This window comes from Anthonomus grandis, chromosome 22 (genome assembly GCF_022605725.1).
Source record: "Anthonomus grandis grandis chromosome 22, icAntGran1.3, whole genome shotgun sequence".
In the NCBI taxonomy this organism is placed as follows: domain Eukaryota; kingdom Metazoa; phylum Arthropoda; class Insecta; order Coleoptera; family Curculionidae; genus Anthonomus; species Anthonomus grandis.
The window spans coordinates 39,927,059-39,954,952 of record NC_065567.1 but is presented as its reverse complement, the minus strand read 5'-3'; the positions used below and the strand labels follow the sequence as shown (position 1 = coordinate 39,954,952).

The window sequence follows — 27,894 nt, the reverse complement described above, 5'->3', positions numbered from 1 at the left end:
AAAAATTATATATTTTTTATAAGCAGTCGATGTATTTTAGCTGAAAGTATTTGAAAATCGTTTTAAAAATAATTGCATAAAAAATAAAAGACTTACGCCATAAGTATAGCGTTTTTTAATAAAATGACTGTTGTCAAATCTAAGAGTTTTTAATAACGGTGATATGTCCCTCTACAACTACACATTGATTTAAAAGTTTTGCATCATCGTAAATTTCCAAAAGAATTTTTATCGGCAAAAATATAAATAACATTTATTCATTCATTTTTTTAATTAAGAAAGCAACTAAAATGCTTGTAAATAAACATTATTATTCCTAAGTTTTTTTTTAATAGGTTTGTTTTTTAATACAAATTAAAATTAACAAATTGATAATTTTTCTTAATAAAGGTACTGCAAAACTTTTTAATGCTGTGTATTTCCACCTCTAGCGTTTATGCATGCTTGGACACGCCTACCCCTACTAGTACTGTCTATAAAATTGGAGATTCTGAGGAATATTGTGTCATTCTTCCCGCACAGCATGAACAAACTCTTGTATAGTCCTAAGTCCATGTCCTAAGCATGTTCTATGGGCTTTATGTCTGGTGATTATGCGGGCCTGTCCAAATGATTGATGCCTTCCAATTCCAGATACTCATTTACAGCTGAAGAAATTTACAGCAGAAGCGGTCTTCTCAGTTGGTCATAAAGAGAATTATTCTAGAGATAATGATTCCAAGTGCGAGATACACCACTTTGCCAAACCCCAACTCTATTGGCCGCAAACCTTTGAGAGTGGTTAAGTAAAGCCACTATTCTTGCACGATCAGCCTCACTTATGACGATGATTTTTTTTCAGGTGAACTAGTAAATTGTAACTGTTTTGACCTCAATATTCAAATAAAAAGAATGTTTTTATATAAAAACAAGGTAATGCAAAACTTTTGAATCTATTAGTATTTTTGATGTATAGGATCACTTCAGTTATTGAAATTCTGACCTATTAGTAGATTCTATATTAGTTTTAAGATTTGCTGCTGCAATATCTGATAAATATAGAAAATTATATTTTCTCCATATTTGTTAAATATAGGGCTAGAGTATTACTTTTGCATATTCAATATTTGGCAGATTTGTAGGATATCCCAAACATATGGCAATATACCTCAGCAATAAGATATACTGTAGCGTTTTTATTTTTTTGGATGCTATAATGTAATAGTTTAATATTCTATGAATAGTACTGATCGCGCCATCTAGTGTTTACTTAATGGGATTGTAAACATAAGAACACCTAGATGGCGCTAGCTGTTTTTCGCGTTGTATTTTAAACAGTTTACTGGAATCAGGTTAATTTTCTCTCTCTCTCTCTCTGACTAACGTGATTTTTGTTCTTTGTTCGTGAATTCTGTCTTTGTCATTGGTGGCATACGCCATGCTCAATGATCAACTTGCCATTGTTTTTTCTGTAATTTTAATACTTGGCCTTTTGGGATTAGATTGATTTCCGTACTCGCTGCAACTTCAAGTTAAGCAAGACAACTTTTTATTGTCAATTCTTGTAAAACTGGGCCTGCGTGGGATTATCTATCGAAAAGGTACCTAGAAATTGCGTTTTGGCTTTATTTCCAAATCGTGTGGTCTTCAGGTTAACAAGTTCAATTGCTTGAGGTTGGGATTCGACCGCATAGTTACCTCATGGCGACACTAGTCATATAATGTAAAAGATTACTTTACTATACTTTATTAAAGATTTTCCAACATCTTGAGGGTCTTGCTGGGTCATAAAACAGATTTTATGTCTTAGGTGTGATCTTAGTTTTAAGGGCCATCCCAAGACCATGCCGAGCCTCGGGTACTGTTCCCATTTCCTATCATAAATGAGAGCTTTATCATCAAGATTTATTGCTTCTTGATGACGTTATTGATTGGTCCTTAGTCAGCTGCTTTCCTTGAATCTGCACAGTGGGTTACCAGGTCAAACCAGATAAAAGAAATGTGTAAGCAACGATTTCTGATTTGTATTGTTATTTCGATTTGGAAATGGTTATATTGGCTAATTTATACTATTTGATGGCTTCCTAATTTATTGTCTAGTGCCTAAAACTTTTTCTTGGCAATTTGTACTGTAATGTAAGTTGGATGTCGACTGAAATAATATTTTATTTAATACATTTTAATTTCTCTATCCTGACTTTCATACCGTATTAAACATATGTAAGCAACCGCAATAAAAGGTATATTATATTTATTTGATTTAGTACATGTTGACTTTTTGCTTATATGAGAACCAATTTGCCAGTTAACGGTTCTTACAACTGCACTTTAAATAAACACATTAAACTGAATGGCGCCCATAAGTTAAAAGGTAAGCATCTCTAGAATAATTCATGCCAACCCATCACCAAATAATTTTCTCCAGACTGATAAGCTGCCGTTAGCATATAGGCCACTTCATTCAAGACTTTCATCATCAGTCAATTTTTATGAAAAACAGAAATCTAAATAAAAGGTGGTTACAATACGTATTTCAAGGATGCCATCTAGGTAGCCAGGTAGATCACCAGACCATAATTTAGCTGGCTATTTTTTAAATAGACATCTAAAACAAAATGTGTATGGTACTCCAAGAGAAACTAAGGACCAACTAATAAATTGAATATATTTTTATTGCGATGTGATTAGAGAAAATCCTTAAATGATTTACAGCTCGATTGCGAACTTACAAAAGCAGGCACAAAAAGGTAGGGAAACCGGTGGTATGCATTTCGAGAAACGTTTTAAAGGTTTTATTTTATAGATAGGAAATATGAAATCTTTATCGTTTTAGATCTTTTAGATATTTTTGTCTTATTTTGGAGGTAATGAAATTTCTAGAATTATTGCATATTCTAGAAGCTGCTGAGAAGTTTAGGAAAAAGCTTAACTGCAAATAAAAAAAGATGTTACTTTGTTGAATATTTAGTTTTAAAATTGTGTAATAACACAAATATAAAAGTGACAAGGAGGTGCATAGACCAGTAAAAAGACGTATATATCATCGAAAACTTTTTTTATGTAATCTTTTTAGTATGCCATCCGCACCCAGTCGCATACTTTTTATATAATTATAATGTAGGTAGATTTTAGGAAAAAAAGCAAATTTACAGAATTCCGATGTCTTATAATTAACGATCCCCCATTTCTAAATTTGGTTTCAACTGTGAAACACAGAAAGTGCCTACGTAGTATTTTCCAGTAACAATGTTGAGACTTTCTACAAAATGTTAAATAACTTTCTACTCCAGGAACGAGTATTGATTAAGCACATTGACAGCTTATGATAAATGGCGAAGGAGTGTGATGGCTGCCGATGCATACTGCCGTATGCCGAATATTTTCTAGAGAGAAATGATATATCGTAAAAATGATATATTTACCTCGTTGTAAGCTGTTTATAGAAGAAGGAAAGAGAAAGGCAAGCCAGTGATTCTCGAAGACTTCTCGAAGAATTTCTCGCGATTCTAGCATTTCTAAAAGCTCTATTTTAAGGATATTAAAAACACATGCATGTTACTTATATATTTTCTCATCTGGAATTAACTTTTTAGTGATAATTTATGAGAGAGAATTCAATTAAATAGAAATCTTTTGTGAAATGTGTTCTAAATGTAGTTTTACTTACCAAAGACATATTAATCGCCATATTGTGAACTATTAGGGTGTAGGGAATCTACGGCGGTTAAGAAAAGTAGAACATCAGGCTACTTGGTCGATAAATATATAATGTGGAATTTTGGGAGATAGGTTAACTATACCATAGGGGCCATGTTATTAAAGGAACATTTGATGGGGCTTCAAATGTTATTATCTAAACCAACATTATTAACCTATTCTTTAAAAATTTAACAGATGTCTCGGAGAAAATCATGGATTATTAGGCACTTCAAGTCCTGAATGAACTCCATGATGGTGAAATGAAGCAGTACTTACTACTTGCACATCCACCTATTTTAGTAGATGTACTAATACGGGCCCTCGAATTCGAAGCTGTCAAGAACATGAAAAAGAACTAATGGGGAAAGACTTCCAGGAATCGTTGAAACGGATGATTATGGAGGCGATTGGAGGACGTAGCTCCTGTGGTGTGGTAAAGCAGGTGACATAACTTTTTATGTCACACTGGCCAGAAGACGCTAGTTCCTCCTCCACCAAACAAGGTGCAAGAAGACCCTGTCGGAGAAAGACGGAGAGGACTCCAAGCATTGTCCCAGCGGGCAGAAGAGAAATATGCTCAGTTTTTAAGAACCACTATCGCCAAAGATACTTGGCAAAATGGGGATTTTATTAGAGACCAAGAGGAAGATCCCGATATCCAAATAGCCCTAACCTGGATAAACAAAAAGGAAGAAGATAACTTAATAAAAGTTTTCAAGTATTTTCGTAATGTCAAGTCACATTGGGTACAGTGGAACTCGTTAATAGTGGAAGATGGACTCTTGCGGTAGAAAATAGTTGACCGCCATTGCAAAGAGGAAATAATCGTTGTGCCTAAATGTCAGATTTCCGAGTTGCTAGAAGTAATTTATGCCGGTGTGTCAAGGGGACATCCTGGAGTAACAAAGACCTGCTGGAAGAGGCAGGTGAAAGATTTTACTAGGTCACTAGCAAGGCAGATGTAACGGCCTGGTGAATACAATGCGATGTATATACGACAAGGGTCGCTTAGAAAGCAGAAGGCTTTAATGTGTCGCTACAACGTGGAAAGTCCCTTTGAAAGGATTGCTATTGACGTTGCGAGTTCATTTGTCGAATCAGTAGCAGAGAATAAGTACATCGTGATCGTGATGGACTACTTCAGTAGCTGCCAAACTTTAGACTCTACCAAATCAGGAAGCCTCTACTATCATCAACGCCTTAATGAAAAAATGGATCTGCCGATTTGGTGTACCTTTGAATTTAAATTCAGAGCCAGGATGAATTGCAGAATACAAAACCTGCTTGGATTATCCACTTTAACCGTTTGTCTCCTTATTATCGAAATCACGAAGACGCTCAGCTGCAGTAAATCCTATCAGAGTCGAATTTGACATTCAATGAATTCATTGTCCATTATTTTAATGACCGAAAAAGTCGGTACGTCGGTGTGACCGGTGAAAGTGCAGCAAGATCTGTTTACTACTTCAGCTGAATCTGCTCTGGCACATTGTGCGGCTAAAAATGTCAAAATACAATACAAGAATAACTGAGGGTTTCAAAGATTTTGTACCTAGTCATTAAAAAGGCATCATATCGGAAGCCAACCTATAAGGACGTTTAAGACGCTTTATGTTTTCGATGAGCCGTCGCCGTCAGGAGGCAAATTCAAGTCGGAATATTGGCGCAATTTTTAAATCGATATAAATAGTAGTAAATATATATTCTTAGTAGTGTTACGTGACCATTTTTAATGTATATATGTAAAATAATTCAGTTGACTTTGTGCATCAAGTGTTTTTTTTTGCCAGCGATGAAATTCTTTATGAGCACCGGTAGCCCTTGAACCCCCGGTAGTGTGGGAGACATTGCCCGGATACCCACTAAAACTTCCCCGCTTGGCTTCATACAGGACTCTTGCCCTGGTCTGCTTAAATGCTGATTCTGAAGAGACAACCTCTACATAGTGGTGTATCTACTTTCAAACATCTACATCGACTGGATGTAGCTGTTTCCTGCACGGCGAAATCGAGTGTTTAAATTCATACCTTAACAAACAATAAAAATGCTGCTTTATAAAGGTATACCAATTTATTAAAATCACCCAGGAATTACCCTCTACTCAATTCAGTAGTAATGTTCCTTAGTAGATTGACAGTAAAAATAAATAATCAAGTATTTAGGAAATTAAAGGGCCAAAAATACATTTACATAAAAAAAATTACTCAAACAGAATGCTTACTTCTACCTAACTTATTCAGCAACATTCTCAAGATTTTCCATTTTTGAATATACATCTTTAACTCAAATAAAAATATATAGTTTTTTTTTTACTTAATAAGTAATGTATCTTTTAGACTGATACTACTTGTATATGGCCAAATAAAATTAAATTAATTAAAAAAAAACTATATATTGTTTACCATTTAGTTTAATATTGTTTACCATAGTAAAAAGGTAAATTAATAATTAAAAGCTTAGTTTAAGCCAAGCAGTTCATTAATAAAAATTAAGCTTAAAGCTTATTACTTCTGGTGGGGCCACTTGTTATGAAGACCATTCTAACTTACTTTTTATTAAGCCTCAGAGTTTAATGCCCTTGAGTCCTTGAGGTCGACATGGACGAATCAGGAGTCAAATCATTTTTACACATATAGAATTTCAAATAGATTTGGTTATCACTGAGATTTTCATGGTTTCGCGGCTAAGGAACCTAAACTATTGCAATGTCGCCAGCGTCTATATTCGATTTAAAGTTTTTATTATTTATTTTTCAGTTCGGACATAATAGTTAAAATATAATTCACGGCTTTTTAGAAGTTATCCTTTAAGTAAAAACAAAGCGTCTGCAAAATTCTAGAAGCTAAAAGCTAATAAAATTGGCCTCATTTTATATGACATATGCTTGACAGTCCTTGCAGTCTCCACGCGGTAGTTTCGTTTTCTTACCGCCATCTATATGCCGATAAGTAGAAGCTTTTTCGATGTTCTCGCTGATGTTCTAATTTTACCAAAAATACAGTCCACTTTAAATCTTTCTATAATAAATATCTACCATTCACTTAAAGTTGTTATTTTCACATAAGGATAAACCATTAGCCATGTGCTGCGATAACAATAAGCTAAGTTTAAATATTCTCAAGTATTATAAGGTTTCACATTCTAGAAGGAAAAGATTTTGAAAGTTACTCAATAAAATCTTAAACGTTAACTAAGTGCAACGTAATAAAATCTCTTCGAGTAGCCTTTGATGATCATTTAACATTCATTTTCATTTGCTAAATACAACATTCTCTACTTCCAAAATATTGGGATTTATCTTTAAAAATAGTTTAGAATCTGTTCACCGAAAGTTTATTAAATATTTATCTTTTAAGGAAGTTCATGTGTATCCAGAATGATGTATTTCAGAGAATTGAGTTCTAAATCGATTCGGTATGGTAGATTTCGCCGCTTGCAGGAAACTAATAGCAATACTTTTTTAGTGTAAATTATTATGATAATAAAATTTACAGTATTAGTCTTCTTAATCAGATTACAATATGTCCTCCCAGGAATAAAAAATGCATTTACTGCGAACGGCCAAAAAATAATATGGAAAACTTTTAATAATATTGTTCTGATATATTTTATAATTATATATTCTATAGACTATTAAGTAAAAACACTTGCTGCAGGGTTTTTGTATTTTTTCGTAATAATGGAATTATGATTTGTTTTATTTTCTGGATTCTAGCCTAAAGCTTGCCAGAGATGCACGAAGGTCATTTAATAAGGTTGTCGTTTATGGTTTTTATATTAAAAATATTGAAATGTCAAAAGTTTTAGTGGTATAATAAAAATATAAAATGAATGTTAACCGTATACTTATATTCTTAATAGCTAATACTAAATAAACTTACACAGCTAATTGAAACTATGTTCATTGTAGCAATGCCTCAGAATACTACGATAGTATCGTCGAGCTCGCAAGAAAGTCCAAACTCATTATATTACCAGCACAGTCCAGAAGCACATCATCAACATCAAGGCCAAGTGAAATATCCAGAAAATGGGCACGACACTTTGTCTGACTTTGTTACTTTTGTTTGTCAGGAAAACGACAATAATCAAAATGCACAAGTAAGGTTTCTTTTTGTGAATGTGAAATTTTAGTGTTAATGATTAAAAATATAGTGAAACAGTTCATAGGCCATACAGTGTAGGTTGTAATATTCTTATTTTGTCTGTAGAATGTTTTAGTGTTAGCTTTTTTCTAAGTAACAGTTTTTTCGAGATTTTAAGTTAGTACTCTAACCTAAGAAGATCTAAGCCCATCCACGTAAGTTCATAGATTGAAATAAAAAAATGCTTTTTTAATTCAAGGTATGTAAAATTTATGTCTGGTTTTGAAGCATTTTTTTATGCTTAGGCTCCATCAAAATCACACGAGGGGCTAAAAATAAAATCAAACCTTTCACAAGGATAAAAAAAAATCAGCACTAAAAGATCAAACAAATACAAGAACGGTAAAAAACAGTAAAATTAACCAACATTTTTGTCGACAATTATCAATACAATAAAAACAATTGATATGACTTTCAAGGGAATATCTTGCATAACATCTTTAGTGTACTTAACGAGACTGTCAAGTGAAGGTTTATATGTTGTTCATATGATTCTATATTGTTGACTCCTTCTGGGATTTCAGTAGCTTTTTTGCCTAAGCCTAAGCCACTTTTACTTTGTTCCAACACCCAGCGTTTTCAAAACAATAGGTAAGAAAGAACTACCTTAACTTTTTAAATAGCTAAGAGATATACCTAACTAGTTGAAATTCGCGGCTCTGTCGGCGTGGTTCAGGATGGTTGGAAGCTATATAAAGCACAAAATACCAGTTTTTAACTTTCTGAACCCTGTTCGATGGTTTTACTTGGAATAATTATGTCATCTACGTATGGAAAAACTATAGTGTTTCAAGTCTCCTAAAGCGTTATTAACTAACCGCTGGAAAACTGCTGGAGAATTCGCTAATTCAAAGGGCATTCTTAGCAATTCATAATGCCCTTCTGAAATTATAAAAGCTATTATCTTAATAGAAGTCTCATCCATAGGTACCTAATAAAATCCGGAAGCCATATCTAGAGTTATAAAATAGTCACTACCCCCAAGTCGATAAATATGATCTTCTATCAAAGGTAACGGGTATTTCTCTTTGACTAATTTTAGATTTAGTCTCCTATATAATCTATTGCTAGTCGATAGCCTCCAGTATCCTTCTTCACCAAAAGAACTGGACTGCTATAGGGTGAAATAGATTCACGGACTATAAATATTGGAGACCAATTCATTAATAAGTTCCCGTAAAATTGGTCTCACAGAAACGGACATCCGGTAAGGATTATAAACTACTGGTTCTTCACATTTTAACTTTAATCATTTTTGTGACAGATGTTTTACCAAGGTCTCTTAAAGAAAATGAGACACAATCACGATAACTATTCATTAAAGTTACTAGCTTTAACTTTTCATCTTCTTTCACTTCCTTGCCCACTTTTAACATATCCAGGGATATTGCATCTATTGTATTAACAGATATTGGGTTTACATCAAAACCATTCAAGGCAGCCGTACAAAGTGGTTTTAACAAACTGAGATTTACAGTTTTTCTAGTTTTGCCAAGTACTATATGTTCTTGATTTATGAAATCGGCACCAAGTAGTAAGTCGTAACTTAGCTGACAATCATCTAATAATAAACCTGTGGCCGCCATTATATCCACCTCTACATTGATTAATACTAACTTATTAGTTAATACTGAGTTACTATAAAATGATTTTAATGTTTTGGAAGATCCACTAACTATAGTAAGTTTCAAATGTTCAGCAATTGATGCTTTCAATAGGGTGCAGGTGCTACCAGAATCAAGAAGTTATTTAACTTTATTTTAATACGTTATTTCCATTAATACGGACGTTTTCAGAAATAAATTAGCAACCTTATCAGAAACGTCACAAACAACAACACTCTTACTGTCTTTTCCGATCATGCATTTACAACCTTCACTGGTATGTTTTACGAACTTTTTACATAACCTACACTTAATTTTAGGGTTTCTACTTTGATTTAAAAAGTGGTCGCCATCACAGTTATAAGACACAATTTTTTTTTACACTCGCGCTATCCAACCTTATTTTAATAAGAAGTTGACGGGCGTAGTTCAAAAATATTTTTAGTTGGCGGAAAGTTCGATTTTACCACATTAAAACTATAACAAAGGCGAAAGATTTATTCGCTTTAAATATAGTCCAAAGGGTGAAGGAAGAAATCGACAGTTTCCTCTCCAAATTCGTGGATTTGTCAATATCCACGAATTCAATATCCACGAATTTGGATGAATTGGAATGATTGTGACTCGTGACTTGGTGGCCACGACGTCATCTAGTATTAAATATTTTCCACTTTACCGATTTTACTTGCCTAGTAAACATGTGGCACCGCTCGTAACCAGGATCAACTGTTTTGTATTGTTTTGTTATTTATTTTCATTTCTTAATTTTAATTTGCAAAATCGACATTTATTATGAACTCAAACATGCCTATAGTAATTCTGAGAACAAAAAACAGAGCTGTGCACATTTTCGCGTTATTTAGTGCTGTGGTTTTCGCACACCGTTCACATTTATATACAGGGTGTCTCATTGATATTGCGAAAAAATTCAGGGAGAGTTTCCTTGCTTTAAAATCATAAAAAGAGTACCGATAAACCTATGTTCGCAAATGCTTAATTTCTAAGATATAGGGTGTTAAAGTTTTATTTTTATCTTTGTTTTTTATTAATAATTTTCAGTAGTTATGTAGATATTTGAACGAAAATGACATCTGGGAGTTTTTTGATATGATAAATTCAAATTTAATGTTACTAGGGTCCTCATTTGTGGAGGGCGCTACATACATGGTTTTTATACTTTAAAGCGTGATAATTTTTTTATGGTTGCCTAAATATTGTTTTTTATAAAAAAATTAATTTATCTCGTAAAAAAGATATCTTGGTCAAAGTCGCTACGAGCCAGTGTTTTCAAGATTTTTAGAATTAAAATAATAAATGCATTACATTTTAACGTTTTAGATTCGAGATATTATCAGCTTTAAATATGGAATCTGGAGTTGTTATTTACTATTCAATGCTCTTTTAAAACTTCAAAATAAATGTCAAAATTTTATTAAGTTTTAGTTTTAATTTTTTTGTTGCAAAATATTTTTTATTTAGTGAAAAAAAAATACTCAAAATTCTTAAGACAAATATTTATTTTTAAAAAAGCCACTTGGTGGAACATAAGTTATTCAAAATGTGAACCCCTAACTGCAATACAGGCCTCTATTCTACGACGCATCGATTGGCGAACTCGTTCAAATATTCTGGATAATGCGATTTCGTAATTCTTCCACAGTATCTACTGGGGTTGTATAAACCAAATCTTTAAGGTGACCCCAAACGAAAAAGTCCAAGGAATTAAGGTCTGGAGATCTGGGAGGCCAAGGTTCAGTTCCTCCTAGGCCTATCTAACGATTCGGATACACTGTTCAAATATTCACGTGCAACTAACCTGAAATAAGATGGGGCTCCATCGTGCATGAATTAATTACATTTGCAATCTTAACATTCTCCAAAAGTATGGGCAATTCGTGTTCGAGGAAATGACGATAAACTTTTCCAGTAAGCCTCAATGGCAAAAAGAATGGGCCTATCCAATGGTAGACCATTGGATAGGCCCCCAAACAATTCCAACCCATACGTTAAGAGAAAATTGATGTTGATGACGGCCTTTTAAAACTGCATGTGGATTCTCATCCGCCCGTAGGTGATTATTATGAGAGTTCATTATGGCTTCTCTAGAAAAATTTGCTTCATCCGTGAATAATACTTGTCTTAAAAACTGGGGGTTTTCGCCAACTTTTTGTTGCATCCAACGGCAAAAATTCAGTCGGTAATAGTGCTTGTACCCGCTGGATATGATAAGGGTATAGAAAGTTATTCTTTAAAATTCTGAAAACGTTAGAAGGACTTACATTTAAGTTTAAAGCAATCTTTCTAGTGCTTGTTGCAGGATTTTCCTCGATTTCATGAAGCACATTTTCTTCTACTCGTAGAGTTGCTGCTGTGCGCGGTCTCATGTTACCAGTAGTTTGTTGTTGAAAACTTTCAGTGTCACAAAGGCGAAAGGCGTTGATGGAGGCGGGCATATATGATATTCGCCCGGTATAAAGATTAAATGGGTACTAAATGTATCTACGTTACAGGCCTTTTCATACATATTTTTTTTGTAGTATTTCTGTTGCCTTTAAGAATTTGTTATACTCAACATTCCTTTTACATTAATTATTATTTAAATTTTTTAAAGGTATTTCACACAACTTAAAAAAAAACAATTATTGTGACTTTTGAAATATAATGTAAAAAAATATAATGCATTCATTATGTTAAGTCTAAAATATCTCAAAAACGGTGGCTTGTAGTGACTTTGACCAAGATACCTTTTTTCCGTTAAAATAATAGATAAATCTACTTTTTTATAAAAAAAAAATAATTTAAGCAACCATAAAAAAGATATGACACTTTTAAAGTATAAAAAATGTAGCGCCCTCTACAAGTGAGAACCCTCGTATCAAATATTTTCAATTTGGTTAATTTTCGGGATGCATCTAGTAATTTTAATACAATTTGCTCTAATATTTTTGTGTTTTGTTAAAGCTATACTAAGATAAAAATGGAATTTATCATGTCAAAGAACCTTCAGCAACAAATTGGTAATTAAACATTGAAAATATTCTGAAAAAAACAAACATACAAATAGAACTTTACAGCATACAATTTTGTCATAAAATATTATAAGAAATAGCCCCCTATTTTTTACCTATAGGTTTTGAATCGACAGAGTTCGAAGACTTACTTTTAAACATTTTATTTACATAATGATTTTTTATGCTTTTCGCCTTTATATGAAAATTTTTTCTAGATGCAACCAAATCTATCTCGAAGTCCAAAGCAACAGTATTTTTCATCAACAATGCTGCCACCTCCTCCATTGCCACCAATGGCACGACCCATTGCAATAATTCGTTCAACGGGAGAAGTTACTATGAGTGGGACAAATTCTCCACCACCAAATATAACACCCCCTTGCAGTGATGCATCACCGCCTGAAGAGGTAAACGTCTTAATTTATCTTCTATCAACGTAAATACATGCGGTTTCTGAATTAGCCAAAAACTTCTTGTTCTTACTAACTTTCAAATCTTAAATTAAAAGTAAAATTACAAGTTGTTTCTGAAAAGTGGGAAAATATTTTTTTTTGATAGATTACGTTAAAATACTTTTTACGTTAGATACGTTAAAATGTTTTTTTGAAAAACTTCCCACCATGGATTTATCGAAAACCACTGTTTACAAAAAGGCCGAAATACGTCAAAAGGTTTGTCAAGGGAAGCAACTTTCTAACCTAAAATTACTTCACCCCCTTTCACCCTCTGCCCCCCAGCGTCATCCCCTTAAAAATTTTAAATGGCAAGGGGTATCGAGTAATGGCTTGTTTAAAAGGTCTTTTAAAGTCTTTTATTTTTACGTTTGATTTTTTTAAATCGGTCGATTCGTTTTCAAGAAAATTAGAAAAATCTTTGTTTATCTTAATTTGTTCAGATAGAAATCAAAAACATGAAAATATCAGTTTTTATTTCAATAAGTGTTAAAAATGTTGCCCGTTAGGGTTTGCCAAATCTACAATTCGTTTATAATTTAAAACGGAAACTACCAACATAAATAGCAATTCCTAAGATTAGACGTGGAAATAACAATCTGAATTTTTTTCCGCATTCTTTTCATCAACACAGATATCCTGGGCGAACTGTATTTATTGTTATACCTACTTAGTTATTTATAGATGCTAAGGAAAATAAAGAATTTATTTTGCCGTCAGTTACATTTGTGACGGTCTTGGAATAGTGAAAATTTATTTGTTGAATTGAAGATTTTACTTCCAAAATGGTTTACACACTAGCCGAAAGTAGCAAAAGATTTGTTGCAAATAAAAAACGTGATCATCAGCGAATTTTGAATAAAGTCGCTTAAGTTGAAGTTTTGGGTCATTTTGGAATAAATCGTAATACTTCATTACGCAAAATTGTTGCTGCCACTGGTATTTCATTAGGCCCTGTTCCATTGAAAACCAAATCGATGATGATGAGAACCCTATACTTGATGAGGCTGAAATATATTTCCAGCAAAATGGCGCTCCTCCTCACTATTTTCTTCCCGTTCGGCAATGCCTAGACGACGAGTTTCCAGATAAATGGATAGGGCGACGGGGACCTATAGAATGGCCTGCTAGATCTCCTGATATAACGCCGTTAGACTTTTTTCTATGATGTCATTTGAAATCTATTGTGTTTACTCCCCAACCTGAAAGTTTGGATGAACTTCGTCAACGCATCATCGACAACTGCCATGATATCCCACAACATGTTTTTGAAAATGTCCGTCAGGAATTTAAACATCTCCTATATCATTGTTTGGCCAAAAACGGGCAACATTTTGAACACTTATTGAAATAAAAACTGATATTTTCATATTTTTGTTCTGAACAAATTAAGATAAATAAAGATTTTTCTAATTTTCTCGAAAACGAATCGACCGACTTAAACAAATAAAACGTCAAAATAAAAGACTTCGAAAGACCTTTTAAACAAGCTATTACTCGATACCCCTTGTCATTTAGAATGCTTAAGGGGATGACCCTGGGGGGCAATGGGTGAAAGGGGATGAAGTAATTTTTGGTTAGAAAGTTGTCCCCCTTGACAAACCTTTTGACGTATTTCGGTAAAGTTTTAAAATAAAGAGCTGTTTAAAATTTTAAAATTCCAATACAGCGCCCATAAGAAAAACCAACCATTATAATGGAAAATGTATACAGGGTGACCCCTTTGGACAGGCTGAGATACAGCCCTAAAATCTTAAATAGAAAGATACATAGTCAAATCAAAGATACATCATCTCGAAGCTCTTGAAAAGTGCTTTCCAATGATACTAGAAAATCACATTTTAGAAAATTCTTCTGTATTTATCAGTGAAACCATATTTTTTAATATTATTTAATTAAACGTTCAAAAGGAATCAATATATAATATATTCAAATATACTGGCATGAATAAATCAGAAAGGTACTTAAACTTCAAAAGTTATATCCCTATAAACTGCAAATACTGCAAGAAGTTAAAACTAGTTTAAAACTAGTTTTCAAAATTTGATACGAGGAATGCCGCGAAGACTTCAAGCGGTCATTGAGTCACAGTCAAGCAGCTAGAGGTGGCAATACACGATATTAAGAATTCAAATGGGTCTATTGTTTTATTTTTGCATTAAAATTGAAGTTAGTTAAAATCGATTTTTTTTCCTTGTATAGAATTAAGTTACTTAAATTTCGTTTTGTCAAATAGAATATAATTTTTTTGATTAATAAATAATTTAACAATGCTTATTATTCATTTTTTTTATCTTTATTAAAAAATTATGTAAAAATCAAGTGGTAATTTTGTCCATGAGTTTATTTCTGGGGAACCTAAGTTATTATTTACTTTAGTGTATTGCTTTCTTGAGAATAAATAAGTTTCAACGGGCACTTTTATTTCTTGCTTTAGTTCTGTACAGACATCCACAAAGTATTTGTTGCAAATGTTTGACATCACCAGAGGATCGTTAAAAAGTTGGTCTTGTTCATCCCTAATAACCAATGTATTGCTTTTTTGCCCTTGGCTCCACCAGTTATCCTATTTATGATTTTATATACTTTTTTCATATCATTCTTGTTTCTATTTCTATTTTGTTTTTGTAAAATGTATATTTTGTTATATTTATTAGTTTATTTAAATGATTTCTATAAGCTTTATAAGTGTTTGTAATTTATGATCGTAATGTTTTTGTAGGTTCTTCTGCAGTCTATCCCTGTACGTGTTTAATTGAGACAATCAGTCCTCTTGTTATCAATTCCTTTACTTTCTTTTTAGTGTTTTTAAACACTTCTATTCTCTCAGATGCCTTCATAATTTTTGAAGCTTTTTAACAAAAATAATAGTAGAGTCTTGAATTTCTGTAACCTCCAGTCATAGTTTGGGCAGTTTAATGTTAATAATTCCAAGTCAATAATTTTTTAATTAAATTCCAACCATAATTGGATAGTGATCTATGCCACAAATAATATATAGCAATTTATTTATTTTGTTGTTGTGCTGGTGTTGATAAAAAATAGATGTAAGCAGGAGTCTGAGTCATATCCAGTTGTTAGTTTAATATAAAGCAGAAAACCGCAATTTGACATGGGACTAAGATATTCCTTTACTGTACTGCTATTTACGTCCTTTAAGTCAATATCTGTATCCTCTGTTAGATTTCTATATTATTTTGCAATTTGTCATAAAAAAATATTATCAGCGAATCATTACTATTAAATCCTCTCCATTATAGTATGTGCTATAACCTTCCTAACCTTAATTAATAATTTAAAATATACGATATTCATATATTTTCTATCATTAAATTACATTAAGATTACACCCCTTTAATTTTAAAAGAAGTAGATAACCTTTGAACTTTTTGTTATCTTTCCAAACAGTTTGTCAAGCTATTAATCAATCGTGAAATTATATAAAAAAGTATTAAAGTTATTATCAAAAGTATTTAAAGGGAAGAGTTGTAAAGGAAGTATTAACGAGAAATTTAAAAAATAGGTATATTTTGTTCATGCCTTTAATTTAATTTAACTTTATTTACCTTGATAACGGTAGTAGATATAACTACCGAAACGTTGGTTGGTTCAAATTAGGTATTTTTATTTAAAAAGTAGGTCTTCTCGTTGTTTTTATCGTTTTTAATTTTAATATTCATAACAAAGTTAGGTAGTATATAAAAAAAAAACGAGCTCAGAGATTAATAGCTTAAACCTTAGCTCCTAGGTATATAAAAAAAATCTATTATACCTTAAGTAAATTATTGTAATTAAAACTTATTGAACTTAAATTAAATTAAATATAACGAAAGATATCATTAAAGATTTACGTTCATATTTTTTTAAATACGTGAATAAGTCTATTTTCTTCTTCTTTTCAATTTTTGAGCGCGTGAGATAGTTTTTTTCTAAATTGATTTTTGCTATAAGTGACGTAATACCTAATAAAATAAGATCTGTTATAACTCATAACAGATCTAAGTAATAAAATACAGTGAAAACTATTTTTGCGTGATTACTTAATTGAAAATTAAGACATTATCTCATTCATGGCACCCTATTTAAAATTAAAAAAAAAATTCTATGATTATAATACAAAAAAGTAGCAAATGGGGTATCATTATTTTGTGAATATGATTTTCTATTGAAATACGTACTACCATACGAAGTGTCCCATATAAAATAAGAAAGTTAGTGTCACACAGAAAATAACCGAATGTTAAAATATCCTCTTATTAAAGATTACTTACATTTCCAAAATTTTGGACCAGCCGCCTTATGCAGCATCGTTTGTCCGCCACTTATATAAATGTAGTCTTTATCAAAATGTTTTTCACAAATAAGTCTATTTTTTAGTAAAACCTCATCCATAACATATATTTCATGGTTTCCACAATTATTTATCCACTCGGCAAGTATTTCTGGATTTTTTAAAGGGAACTTAAAAAAACTTATAATATTGTTTGTCCTTTTCTTCACGTTACTGCATCCACGATAAACGCAAATATTTATTTTAAGTGACGACCTATTAACAAGTTTTATTTAAAAACAAGCAAAATAAATCTGCTCAATTAAAAGTATTAAAAAATAATAAAGGAAATTCAAATTTAATAATCTAGGTGTGTGCGAAAACTCCTAAGCCTGTTCGTCCGCTCTCCAGACAATCATAGAGTAATTGAAAGTATATATAATATATAATATATATTTATATATACTTTTAATATATTTATATATATTATGAGTATATATAATATTCATTTCTCTATTCAGACAATGAAATGATACACGAGATTTTTAAACGAGACCGGGGCGCGCTTCTTGTTGCGCCATCTATCCGCCGGCCGCTTTTAGTGGCACGATTTTGCCCGTAAGGTTGCGCATCTTCCCATATTCTCAATCCACGCTTCCGGTTTAAAGGAAAATTCTTAGATTTTTTTAGTTTTTAAATGGATTACCCAGTATCTTTTTATATATTTCGATAGAAAATGATATTCTAATTTTTTAACATCATCAAAAAACTATTTTTAAAATAGACAGCTATGAATAAGTCAGTAATATTACATTTCGGTTAAGCAATAATGCAAAATAATTTTGCAATTAACAGCGCTTAAAATGAGCAACGTCTTTGAATGAGTCAATAGTGCGCATCTTTTTTTAAAAGGCGACTTTTTTTTGCTTATTTGCCGCTTCTCCGACGTCTAATCTGCTCTCGTGATTGGTCACTTTTTGCATCTTAGAAAAGTACTTAAAAAAAAAACCTCACATCAGAATGAGTTGAAAATTGTCTCATTGAAATTGAAATCAAAGTGTTTCTTATTCGATTCCGCTCAGATTCACTATTTTGTTTGGCGATCCTATATTTTGTATGGCGATTATAATTTACATTTTGTGATTTGCTATTATTGGCTTCCCTCGTCAGCTGTTCAGGCTGGCTTGAATCTTGGTCGGGCGTTCACGTCGTTGCCAGTTTTACCGATGGTATTTTATTTACAGTTTAATAAATTTTAAGATAACCAGATTGAATATCACAAAACAAAATAGTGAATCTGTGCCGAATATATGCGAGAATCTGTGTGCCGAATTTCAGGCAAATCTGATAAAAAATTCTTTTAAATTGTACTTTTTTCCGATTTCCTTGCTTTATTGATTTTTCGAATAAAACTGTATTTAAAACGTTCAAGCAGTTTTTAAAGGATGGCGCCACATGCAGATCCGAACAAAGTCAGGTTAGTTTGCTTTGTTTTGTTTATTTTGGATCTTATCCAATTGCAATTTCTAAACTTTGCTAAAATGTCAATGTTATTTTATTATAAAACCTATCCAATTGGGCAAAAATTGTGGGTTGCAACACTAATTGTGAATTTTCATGGAAAATATAGATTAACACTTGTTTATTTAGCAAATTTCGAAATTTGTTATTTGTGAGAAACTGGTGCAAGAATCAAAGTATGTGGAGAAAAATACAAAACAAATATGTGTGAACTTTAATGATAGTGTCATTGATATTGATAGTGTCTTCTTCATGCCATACCAAGCAAAATTTTGACTTGAGCAAGTTCAGATAGGTTAATCTCTGAGAGTATTATTATGAAAATGTAGTGTAGTATAAGTAAGTGTAAAACATGTGTATGAGTAAATTAATAATAAGCTGTATATTTCTTTAATATTAGTATTACTAATTAGTATTACAAGCCTAAGTTGCTTATTCTTCTCAGTAACTTGTTTATTTGTAATTAATTAGGAGGGTTATATAATGTGAAATAATTTTGAAAATTGGTAAATAGACATTATTTATTTAGTACCCTTGTTCTTTTAATCACTACTTAATTTACAATTACATGCCCATTTTTAAAAAGCAAGGGTTCATTACATACATGTATATGTTAGTATTAAACAAAAAAATGTAACTATCAAATTAGTTAGACACATAAATTAGAACTTTTAAATAGCTTAGTTCATATTTTTGATAATCAAATATAATTTTTTTTGAGATTCATATTCCTTTTCTCATTAAGATTAGAAACTAAGCTCGAGTAGCCAAAGAACAAAAACACTATATCAAAAGATTATAAATAGTTATCGGTAAAGCTAGTAATTGCCAAATATTTTTTAAAAATTTAAAAATTTAGTGCCATTACAATTAAGGTACTTTTAATTACACTGTGGACATGCACCTCTATATATTGGCCAATTATTCTCTTTTATAATTAAAATTTTAAAATTAGTTTTACTTTGGTCTTGCCTTGTTTTAACCTTTTGGTTCTCAAAATATACTGTATTAGCATGAAATTAACATTCGAAGGATTATTTTTCAAGCGCATACAGGTACTGCATACCTAGGTACTAATTTTTATATAGCTTTTCTATTTTGTTAAAATTCGATGTAAATTACTTTATATTTCTGTTTAAATATTAAATAAATAAATAAATATTAAATAAATAAATAAATGTTATTTGTCAAAATGTGGTTTTTTCATAATTTTAGTAATAATAGTTTCCCTCAATTTTTCTTATATTACATTTGAAATACTTGTATAAAATATGTGTATGCGCACATTAGTTATTACGACATTAAAAGATATGAAAGGAATAAAGGCAACACTTATTAATACCTACATTGCTTTAGCCAAACAAATGATATTAGGTATGGAGATTTCTTATCTAAATGCCCATTTTTAAACATACATATATTTAATTGTAACAGCTGTATTTTTGGAATTTAATTATTTTTTTCAAATGATACCCTTATAGGAACAATTCCTTTTTTTTAATCATTTAAAAATATCTTAAATGGACAGAAGAACACAGAAAGAAATTAATTTAGTCAGTAACAAGGAAATTCCTCTATATTTTCTTATTATTTGTGATACTCTTATAGAGTACCTTTTATGCAATGATGACTTATTTATTTTTAATTTTAATGATTTCTAAAAAGCAGAATGAAGACTTAAAATTCATTGTCAGAAGCTGTTTTTTTCAGTCATCATAAACAAAATTAAAACTTTTAATAAAAAATTACCAATAAATAAATGTTTTATTAACTAGGAAGCCAACTTCTATTCTTTATTTGTTTGAAATCAATTTAAGCTTTACAAAAAAGTCTTATATAGAAAAAAAAGTTAAAAAAAAATTAATTATAAGAAAAACAATTTTAATTTTTTTGGGAGTAAAACGATGTTGGATTTAAAATAAACCCTGAAAAGATTGAGAATTGATAAAAATATTTCAGTTTTAAATTTCCACAAGTAATTTCTAATTTTTCGTTGTGATTTATGGTTTAATTCCGATTATGAATTTTTCAATGGTAAGGTTTTTATATAAAAAAAATCATATATACATATGATAAATAAATAAATATATATATATATATATATATATGATAAATAAATAAATATATATACATATATATATATATATATATATATATATATATTTCAATAAACCCTGAAAAGATTGAGAATTGATAAAAATATTTCAGTTTTAAATTTCCACAAGTAATTTCTAATTTTTCGTTGTGATTTATGGTTTAATTCCGATTATGAATTTTTCAATGGTAAGGTTTTTATATATTTTATATATTTTAAAAAAAATCATATATACATATGATAAATAAATAAATATATATATATATATATATATATATATATATATATGTATATATATATATATATATATATATATGATAAATAAATAAATATATATACATATATATATATATATATATATATATATATATATATATATATATGTCGGAGAGTCATTATTTTTTTTCAGAATTATTTTCTAAAATCTTAAATGTGATACCTTATTTTAAAGGTAATTGAATTCTCTTTTAACGCATGTTTTTTTTAATTGTATGCATTAATTAAAAAAAAAGGAAAAAAAGAATAATTAAAAAACGATTTCTCTTTATTAAACGATTCATTGCTTCTTGAAAAGATATTAAAACTCGTTAATTTTTTTTATCAGAGAAGTCTTTTGTGCTTTATTTTAAAAATAAATTAAGACAATTTCCTTGGAAAAGGTAAATAGCCAATGGCCAAAGCTATATGACAAATTATAACATTGTTTAATTGCATGCAGACCATGTCATAGGTACATTTATAAAAAAAGCAATGGCTTGCAAAAAGACCGCATTGTTTTTTATATGATATGGTATATTTTTTGCAACACGATAAATTTACTAGTTTATTATTAGGTGCTTATTTGTAATATTCGAGAATTTTTTTTTTGTATTACTGTTGAAGCGATCTCAAATTAAATTATGTAGAAAAGGTACCTACGAAGCTAAGCACGATTAGGATCATGTAGGTTAAAAAAAGGGACCATGAAAAAGTGTGACTTTCTTTTAAAAGGCGTAGTATTTTAAAATCTTTTTTTTTAAACCTGTAGAAAGTAAAGTATTTAAAAAAATTATGAATTTTTCCGTAAATATTCGAAAATTAAATTAAAATCTTTAAATTTTATTTTGATAAGCATCAAATGACGCAACTTTGATATGACCTAACTGAACCTCTAACTTTTGAGTCTTAAAATCACAGCACTATACGAATATTTTCTTCAACATTTTGTAGTAAAATTATCGCAGCGACTCCAATAAAATAACAGCCATTCAAATAAAACTATAACAAGGTTTTGTTATTTTATTATACTGATAAGTCGGAAAATAAATGAAACTTCGTAGGGTCAAATAATCCCCATGAATAGGTGTGTAATTTATTGTGTGTTTAATTATTTTGTTCTACGGCTTTAAATAATATCAGAAAAAAGCGAATGAAAAAAACATATAAAAAAGATAAACGTTTTTGGCTCAATTGTGTTAAATAAAAATAGTAAAAAATATATTACTTTTATTAAATAAAATTGTTATTGCTGTTGTACTGATTTCCTGATTTCTGTCACCAAAAATAAGCTTAACATAAGATGAGCAAAGACAAATACATGTGTACTCCTTTTATGAATGGAAAACACCAAAATATTCCTAATTTTAGAAAGTATTCGCAATTTAATCATATCTGTCCTGATTCCACCCTGTATAGAACATATAAACCTTTCACAATTTTTGGGTTCAACAAATCAATATTCAAATATTTTTCTTATTGACTACTAATACCAAAAAAAAAATATTTTAATTTTTCAAACAGCTTATAGTCTATTTATACCCTTCAAAACAACACGGTTCTGTACAAACCAAAAATAAAGGCAAATAATGAAATAAATATAGTTCCCAGAATTTTATTTCCGTCTGGTCACCCGCCGCCGCCTCCCCTCTTCCCACAGCTTACAGTGAGGCTACAGCCAACGGTGGACTTTTACGAAACTAACGATTTATAAATAACATGTTACTTGCGTCATCTGTCGGAAAATTTTAAAAGTTGGAAGTCTAATATGGCGGCTGACTACGCCCCCTTTTTTAAGGTAACAAATATAAGGTGACCGACAATTCGCTACAGGCAATACATTGTGTTCAAGAAGTTTCCAGAGATTTACATTTAACTCAGATAAGGTTCAGTGTTACATGTGACCGCACAGAATCGCTGATCAGTACCAAGTTATTTTTAGGAACAAGTTCATCCCGGAGACCCGAACTAATTCTATCAACGCGCAAACCTAAAATAGATCGCAGGGTAACCTACAAAATAATAAGAACCTGCAGATACTCCAGGAAAATGCAATCGTATAGAAATAATAAATGGCAGAAGTTCAAGAATTGCGAGTTGAAGTTCGTATTGACAACAATGAATAACTAAGTTTAAAAGTTCCTACAGAATTTAGAAGAGCAATGAAATTTGACGGCATAAATCCCTCAGTAAAACTGGCACTCTCTAAAGTAAAGTCCTTTTGCATTATATCAATACTTATATAAATTACTAAAATTATTTTACCTGACGACTATATTCTTACTTCTCAAACATTCGAATAGCTACACCTAATCATCTACACTGCAATGTGCACCAGGTGAGTGTAACTTCAATGCAAGATAGATAGGTGATAAGCAACAACGTATAACCAAATAGAGGGCGAACCGTTTGTGGTTCAAAAAGTTTCTGACAGTAACTACATAACTGAAAGGCACCAGGTCTACATCTTAAACTATTGGATTAAAAACTTCGGTCAACATACTCCCAACTAACTGTTTTACTAAATGATATCCTTGTATGTATAAATGAGTGTCCAAAATGATGTACCACCTATGATCAAAAGGTATCTATAACACTTAAAATCTATCAAAATATTGGCCAATTACCAAGCTACATAATAGCGGTTCAGCAGAAGGGACGCCATTGGCTGCAAAGAGCAACTGATTATCAACTCTGTTCTCTGCAATCAGTACACAACAAAAAAACTTTTCCGTTCTATACATCAATTACCGAAATGCCTTTAATGCGGTGCTACATCAATGGTTTATAGCTATATCTAAACTGTACGGAATAGATGTTGTACATTATTTTTTTAGTGACAAAGTAAACTTGGCGGACATCGATTAACCTCCAGCTCCATTCTGGTAGTCATATTCCAATAAGAAGAATATCTTAGGAGAATTCCCTTAGCGCATTGTTGTTTGCCTCAACATGAATCCACTTTCAAGCAGACTTATTTCAGCCGGGTATGGATTTAATATAAACACCAATAATAGAGAACGAGGCACGTCTAATCATCTACTTTCTATTGATGATCTTAAGTCATTAACGGCTACCTAAAATTAATAACACTAAATTATAAAAATAGTAAAAGAGTTTTCTGGTGATATTGGAATGATATTTGGATTAGATAAATGCTGCATTCTTAATATAGGTGGGGGTAAGTTGTAACTAGGCAATTTTTGCCAGATTTTTTTTCCCCGTATAGAGTTCAGGACATCGAAGCAATGGACGCAGAAAGTCAGAAACAACCTATATATATTTAGGCATAAAACGAACTGAAATAATAGATTATCAAATTATACGTAAGGAATTAACATGCAGGTTTATTTAAAGAACGAGATGTCTTCTAAAATTGAATCCTAGTAGAACTTTTTAGGGCCATATTTACCACCCTTACGATGGACTAAGACCGACATTAATAACTTATAAAGGAAAGTCATAACACTATTAACAAAAACTAAAAAAGATCACCCCTGAAGTGCGATTGAGCTAACCACAACGCCGCGGTGGGAAGAGGAATGGAAATTATAGCAAACAATTAACTTTCTAAACTTCAAGCGATTATCCTTTTTTAGAATGACTGAAAGACGAACTTAACATCACTTGAATTTCGGAAGCTCTACGTTCAAACTTATCACAGTACCGAGCAGGATAAGATAGAAAGTTGGATAGGGAAACCACTACATGGGAAGCATGTCAAGATTCGACAGGAGTACGTCGATACTGCAGCGTCGGGTTACTGGTTGAACTTTGAGGTAGCTTTTTCCTAAAACTAAAGAATTTTAGTGGCTATATAAAATCTAGTTGTTCCAGCGTAAACAAAACGAAACTTGATGATGTATTCTAGTTCCTAAACCAATTAAAATATCTATTCCGTATGAGAGAAAGTTAGCTTTATGTTTATTGTTAAATGAGTTATTATATTAAGTTATTGTACCAAATTAAATATCTTACGAAGAACCCTTACCAAGTAAAGGATCCTCAAAGATCTTAAACCATTTGTTTACACCTTGGCTTTCTGTGATACTTTCCCCCAATCCAGGGCATGCCGGAATATAATATGTAATGAATGTACTATTATTATTATTATTATTATTAATATAATTAACATATACAAACGGCAATCGCACTGCCTCCTGGGGAAAAGAGGATCATTCACTTATCCCAGATATTTCAGATATTGGAAGGATGAAGCTCTGATGGAGTCCTTTTTATGTTATCGGACTCAAACATGATATGTTTTTTAAATAAGTTGATGTTATCTGCATTTCCAATGAATTTTCGGACGATTCGCGATGTAGACAATAGCGTCGACTTCTGCATCAGCTTTCAGATGATTTTCTTAAGCTTGAGCAGTTTCATGTTTTCGATCAGGCTCTTTGATATTATTTCTGTTGTTCACACAATAATTGGAACTGTTCGCAGTTCTCCCATTTGTCATTGTCTTTGTATCTGGTGTTCTAGATCCCTGTACTTAACAATCTTGTCATTGTGTTTCGCTCTTAGGGTGTTATTATTAGGAATAGCTACATCAATAAGGGTTTTCTTCCAAGAAATTTTATCAATTAATATTAGGTCAGGCCTATTGTTACTTACTCGTTGGTCTGTAAGTACAGTGCGATACCAATAAAATTTGTGTTGCTCATTTTCAAGAACTGGTTCCGGCTTATAGTTATAATATGGTACCTTGGCTGCTGATAAGAGCTTCAGTTTTTCTGCAAGCTCTTGATGCAGTATCTTTGCAACTAGATCATGTCGTTCTTTATATTCCCTTGGTGCAAAAGTTTAATATCCACCGGTGACATGCTGAAGAAACTCCTCTCTATATCTGTCACTTTTTACCGTCGGGTCACCTACGACAAACTTTAAATAATTTCTTGTTGGTATTACTTGATCTTTGATAGCCAGAAAAGATCCTTTAGTTTCGGGAAAAAGCTTTCTCGAAGTCAACCAGTAGTTTGACGCCGCTATGTCGACATACTCTTGTTGAACCTCGTGAACATGCCTTCCATGTAGTGGTTTTCCCATCCACGTTTGCATTTTATTCTTGCTCAGTGCCATAGTGCGTGGGCAGCTCAAGCTCCTGTAGTTTTTAAGTGGTGTTGAGTCATCTGCTTCACATACGGCACAATTAATGTGTGATGTTTCAGCCTTTCTTAAGAAAAAGGAACGCAAGTTACTAATTTGCTGAATCAGCTGCTTCTCTATGTCGGCCATCTCTCTTCCTTCCATATTATGTCGAAGTAGCGTAGTTCGTTCTACAGCACTGCGCGGATGATGCTTGTTGGCTTTCATTATGAATGTTCTAGCGTTTTTTTTTTGCAAATTTTCGATGCCCGTTTTAGCCCATCCTATAATACCAAAAGAGTAAGAGAATTGAGTTGGCTAGAGAGTGGGTTCATAGCAAGGCAGAACCAAAGTGGACTTAAAGAATTCCCTACGAATAGGAATCATATTAGTTCCAATGCAGTTACCGTTAGGCACCTAATGGGTTTTATTGATGTTCGCCAAGATGCCATAGTGAATTCTAAAAAGAAAATTATGTGTAAATTTTGTGTTAAAAGGTTTCTCTTGTTGTTAAATGCCTGATTGCAAACTACGAAGTCGATAATTAGTTGTTCTTTACATCCCATGGCACCTCTGGTACATCCTGTCTGTTGAGCCGCTATGATGCTATTTTGGTCGTAATGTCCCTAAATACGTTCTGTAATTCAAGATGTTATTAGTTTATAGAGTGTGGGAAGTATGTTATTGACCGATATTTAGTGTTTTGGCAGTCCTTGGACAAGAGGTAACTGGTACCTTCTTTATTTTATTTATTACATTCATTACTAAATGTGCATCACATTTTATGCACCATTTTTGTGCACCTTTACTACGTATAAATTTGAATAACCAATAAAAAATGAATTGTATTTTACAATAACATAAACGCGGACTAGATGACGAAGGCAGTAAAATTTTAATTTTATTAGCACATAACCTAATATATTATAATATACCTGTGTGATTTTGAACTCCTTTTGTTTACGCAAGAAATTATGAAAAAAGTTCGATATTTTTGAACAAAACAAATTTTTATTTTCGAATGTGATGAATATTTCTGGAAAGTATTGTCAGAAATAATAAGCTAAATATAACTAAAATATAGTTTACAAAAAGATTCTTGATTACAAAAAAATTGTCTATTTAAGTTTACAGAACTAACTAAATTAATTTATTTTATTTATACATTTAATTTTTGTGTAGTGATAACATTTTATTCAATACATCAAAGTTGTAGCAACTGTTTGGCTTAATCAGTCTTTTAGTGTGCAATATGCCAGTTAATGTTGTTTCCCCCAGTTTATTCCTAAGTTCAGTTTTATTTAGGTTTATACAACTAAAAACTCTTTCTACACATGCATTGCTATGGGGTAAAATAAGCAATGATTTAACAAACTTGACCAATTCGGGAAACATCTCAGAATCGTCTCCTCTCTTTATTAGACACACTGAAAAAGTAGAGCTTTAATTGTGATTGTGACTTGTGATCTTGTCTTGGTCATTGTCTTTATAAATGGCCATATGTAGAATATTTCTTATGGTAGCTCAATAAAATAAAAACTAGAGCATTCAAAACGTGTTTCTCTATAAATTTTATTCGAGGCTCAAATCGCTTGGACTGACTCTTCGTGAGATATTTGGCCTCAAAATTGGAGTAACTTCCAGTTAAAAAAAAATCACTTTTATATACCAGGGCTCCCTATAAATGTCCATTTCTATTAAACTCCTTATGCTGGATCAATGAAATAAAAACTAAAGCATTTAGAACTCTTGGTATGAGTATTAAAAGTCTT

At 31.4% G+C, this 27,894-nt stretch overlaps 1 protein-coding gene across 4 annotated transcripts in view; it reads left to right on the top strand.

Annotated features, from left to right (window-relative positions):
• The window catches only part of LOC126748841 (nuclear factor 1 X-type), a 177,060-nt gene that overhangs the window by 100,144 nt on the left and 49,022 nt on the right, over window positions 1–27,894 (top strand). For all 4 annotated transcript variants that reach the window (XM_050458338.1, XM_050458337.1, XM_050458339.1 and 1 more), the window contains 2 exons: window positions 7,589–7,779; window positions 12,654–12,845. In XM_050458338.1, coding sequence (XP_050314295.1) covers window positions 7,589–7,779; window positions 12,654–12,845 — 383 coding nt within the window. The remainder of the gene's footprint in view (window positions 1–7,588; window positions 7,780–12,653; window positions 12,846–27,894) is intronic.